We start from the raw sequence: 3,657 nt of genomic DNA, 5'->3' as shown, positions 1-3,657 counted from the left end.
CATGATGAACACATTTCATTTAAAAAAAAAAAAAACTATTCATACCCAATTTTTTTCAAATAATTTGCCTTAAATTAACCTTAATGATATGATTTTTTGTGAGTATTTTATATAAATTTAGATAAAATTTATCGATCCAACCTCATTATAAGCCACAAACATGTAATCAATAATTTAAAGTAACTCTTATGGGTATCTTTGAGTGTAATCAACCATGATGAACACATTTCATTTAAAAAAAAAAAAAAAAACTAATCATACCCATTTTTTTTTTCAAATAATTTGCCTTAAATTAATCTTAATGATATGAATTTTTGTGAGTATTTTATATAAATTTAGATAAATTTATCGATCCAACCTCATTGAATTTATTTGCTTATCTCTTTTTATGAAATCTTCTATACAAACAGAAAATTTTTATTTATCACCTTTCTCCCTAATTAAAAAATTAGGTTTGTGTTAAGAAAAATTTTCCATTATTATCTTTTAATTTAGGCTTAGTTTAAAATAAGGGTTATCTCTATGTATTAGATTTAGGATGTTGTGTTTAGTTATTTTAAATCCTCAATTGATCAATTGAGGTGGTGGTTAAACTAATTTGGCTTGAAAATGTTCTTAGATCCATAGGATTTCAAACAAATAAAATGGGTTAGGTAAGCTTATAGCTAATTAAGCTAGTACATAGGACAAATTGACTCAATCAAGATGCTGTCACAATTAGATCTATTTTATGGGTTAATCTTAGTTGATTTGCCTGATTGATTGAAATAGCTTTAACGAGTTAAATAGGTTTATATGTTTTTTTCAAATTTCTAAATAGGGTCAATTGGGCTCAATTGACAACATTAATAGTCAATGTGGTCCAACTTGGATTTGTTTAACTTATTTAGATTAATTAGATGGCTTATGTAAGTTCAATTTAGGTTGGCCCTTTCAACAATTAGCCATGACTTTGTTATGATTAGTCAACTTAATATGAGGGTTAGCTTGAGCTAATTTAGTCTAATTAGTCAAAATAGCCTTCAGGATTTAATTGAGGTTCAAGGAACTACTTGGCTCAATCAAGATATAATTGGGCGTAACTAGTCTTTAATTGATTTATTGTTATTTAATAAATTCAATATATATATATATATATAATTTTTTTAATACTTTTAGGAAAGCAACGTATTACAATTCCTTGATCATAAAGGACAGATCTAATAGTATAGAGTCTCGATCCATGTGTCTTAAGTTCTTTTCTTATCTGAGATTCATAAGGAAATAGATCAAACGAAACAATTTTTTAATGGGCGGAATATGAACTGCGTAGCCTCACTCAAGCCCAGCTTGTTATGTATATATACCAGGCTGGTTATATATATATGAATCGGCCTGTATCCCCCTCTCAAGACAAAGGTGGCGAGAGGAAAGCGGAGAACCGATGGAATTAACAGCAACCCCGCCGCTAGGAGCCAACCAACCAGAGAAAATCCACGCCCGCCCAACTCCTATCGCCCTCCTCCCTTTCCTTCTATACAAAGAACTACAGAAGAAGAACCGTTTGCATCAGTACTGCTTTAAATTTCCAAGGAAGCAATCCACAAGCCGTCGCCCGGCGGCTAATGGGCGGGTGCTACTCCTCCCCTTCCATAACCACCACTCGCCCCCCTCCCAAATCCCTCTTCCTCCTCCCCTCCACCGCCGACTCCGATGACGAAACCGAAATCCCTTCCCGCTGCTCCTCCATGGTCGCCCCCATTTCCCCGAAGTCCCCTGTGTCCGTCCTTTCTAACCCTGCCTCCATCGTCGATTTCCACCGCCAATACCGCCTCGGCCGCGAGCTAGGCCGAGGTGAATTTGGCGTGACGCGTCTCTGCTCCGACGTCGAGACAGGCAGGGCTTTGGCTTGCAAGACAATTTCGAAGCGGCGATTGCGGAGCGCTGTAGATGTTGCTGATGTCCGGCGGGAGGTGGAAATCATGCGCCATTTGCCGCCTCACCCTAACCTGGTAAGGTTCGTCGATGCATACGAGGATCAGGACTCTGTCCATCTTGTTATGGAGTTATGTGAGGGTGGGGAGCTCTTCGACCGTATTGTTGCTCGCGGCCATTACTCCGAGAGGGCAGCGGCGATTGTTGTCAATACTATTATGGAGGTTGTCCAGGTACGTATTTCATGCGTTGGTATAGAACTAATGCCTTGAGTTATTGCATGATTGATGTTTAACAATATTTTCCTATGGAGAATTTATATATATATAATGACAATAAGGTTAAATGTGGTTATCAAATAGCTTGCTTGCTAAATATCTTTTAAGTTATCAAGGATTTAAATTTTGAATCACGCACACATCAGATTATGCATTTGCACTCATCATTTTTTATGACATTTGAGTTGAATGCTAGATCTATCCAAAGATTTGAAGTGGATGGCTTAAGAAATGTGAATACATCAATATAATAGATTACATAAATTGAACATAATTATTGAGTAGAGTGAAATCTTTCATATCTTAAATTTTGTAAGGTTTGAGGTCTGTAATTTTTTTTTTCACGCTTTTTTAGATTTCTTCCTCTCTCTTTTAGGGAAATCACCCCATGCTCTAAACGAATCTTTCTATCTACATCAATGGGTATAATAATGCTTGAAATTTATCTTCTTTTTACATGTGCCAATATAGACGGAGTAGATCATTGAAGTGAATGGAAAGTGGTAGAATTTAATAATATATGTTTTTCATTTACTCTTTTATTTATTAGTAGAGGCTGTTGAAATCATTAGGCGTTGGAGCATTAAGCACTATCAACCTTCTCTTATCAAGAAGATTAATTATTAAGTAAAGGATCATCATAATAAATAAATAAATAATCTTATCAAGAAGATTAATTATTAAGTAAAGGATCATTATAATAAATAAATAAATAATTAATTAATTAATTAAAGGGTCATCATGGCAATGGGTCTATGTTCAATATATTGAACATGGGACTAATAACCATCCCATTAGACTATTCAATTTGGTGTGTACTTTGTTTGCATGGACCAATCTTCCTATATGTGACCTTGTGGTAGGTGTTGGTGGCCTCTCCTTGCATAGATAAAACCATCAACGAAGACTCATTTATTGTACTTCAAGTGTTGATAGTGTGCATCAGCATGCTTCTTTGTATAGTTCTTGAGTTATTCTTTCTTGTTATTTTAATTCATTGGTGTTACTTGTTAGCTCACCTTTAAAATGACCTCTTATAATACAAGGAATTCACACACGATTTATGGTATGCTTAGGGTTACTTTCATAGACCATTTCAAATGGGGTAATTTGGATTGGGTTGATTATCATCTTGAGTTATAGAAGAACTTGGCTTGAGCTATGGTGCTGCCCCAATACCTCATATATTCACTGATTAGCATTGAAGTTTATCACCAAGGGATTGGTTGATATCCTCAATTTGCCTGTTGATATGGGGTTTATGGGTACTTAGTATTGAATGGGAGTTAAGTATCAAGGATTCTTTATAGTGTACTTGAAAAATGGTACAAAGACTACATCTTGATCCAACATGATGACTTTGGTAGGTAATCTCCTTGAAGAAAAATATTGCAACATTGGAAACATAGTGATCCTAAAAATATAATCAACAATTGCTATGATATACTTTAATTGTTATGAGTGC

The 3,657-nt window shown here is 34.9% G+C and overlaps 1 protein-coding gene across 1 annotated transcript; it reads left to right on the top strand.

Moving 5' to 3' along the window:
• Positions 1–1,408: 1,408 nt before the first annotated feature.
• Positions 1,409–2,147, top strand: LOC110036208 (calcium-dependent protein kinase 8-like; the record flags this gene model as incomplete). The annotated part of the gene is made up of 1 exon (XM_020740604.1): positions 1,409–2,147. A coding segment is annotated over exon 1 (543 nt), but the record flags the coding sequence as incomplete, so codon positions are not given.
• Between the last annotated feature and the right edge of the window lie 1,510 nt (positions 2,148–3,657).

Source organism: Phalaenopsis equestris, unplaced genomic scaffold (genome assembly GCF_001263595.1).
Source record: "Phalaenopsis equestris unplaced genomic scaffold, ASM126359v1 Scaffold203764, whole genome shotgun sequence".
Lineage (NCBI taxonomy): Eukaryota > Viridiplantae > Streptophyta > Magnoliopsida > Asparagales > Orchidaceae > Phalaenopsis > Phalaenopsis equestris.
The sequence above is the reverse complement of the archived record's forward strand: the minus strand, read 5'-3'. Positions and strand labels throughout refer to the sequence as shown.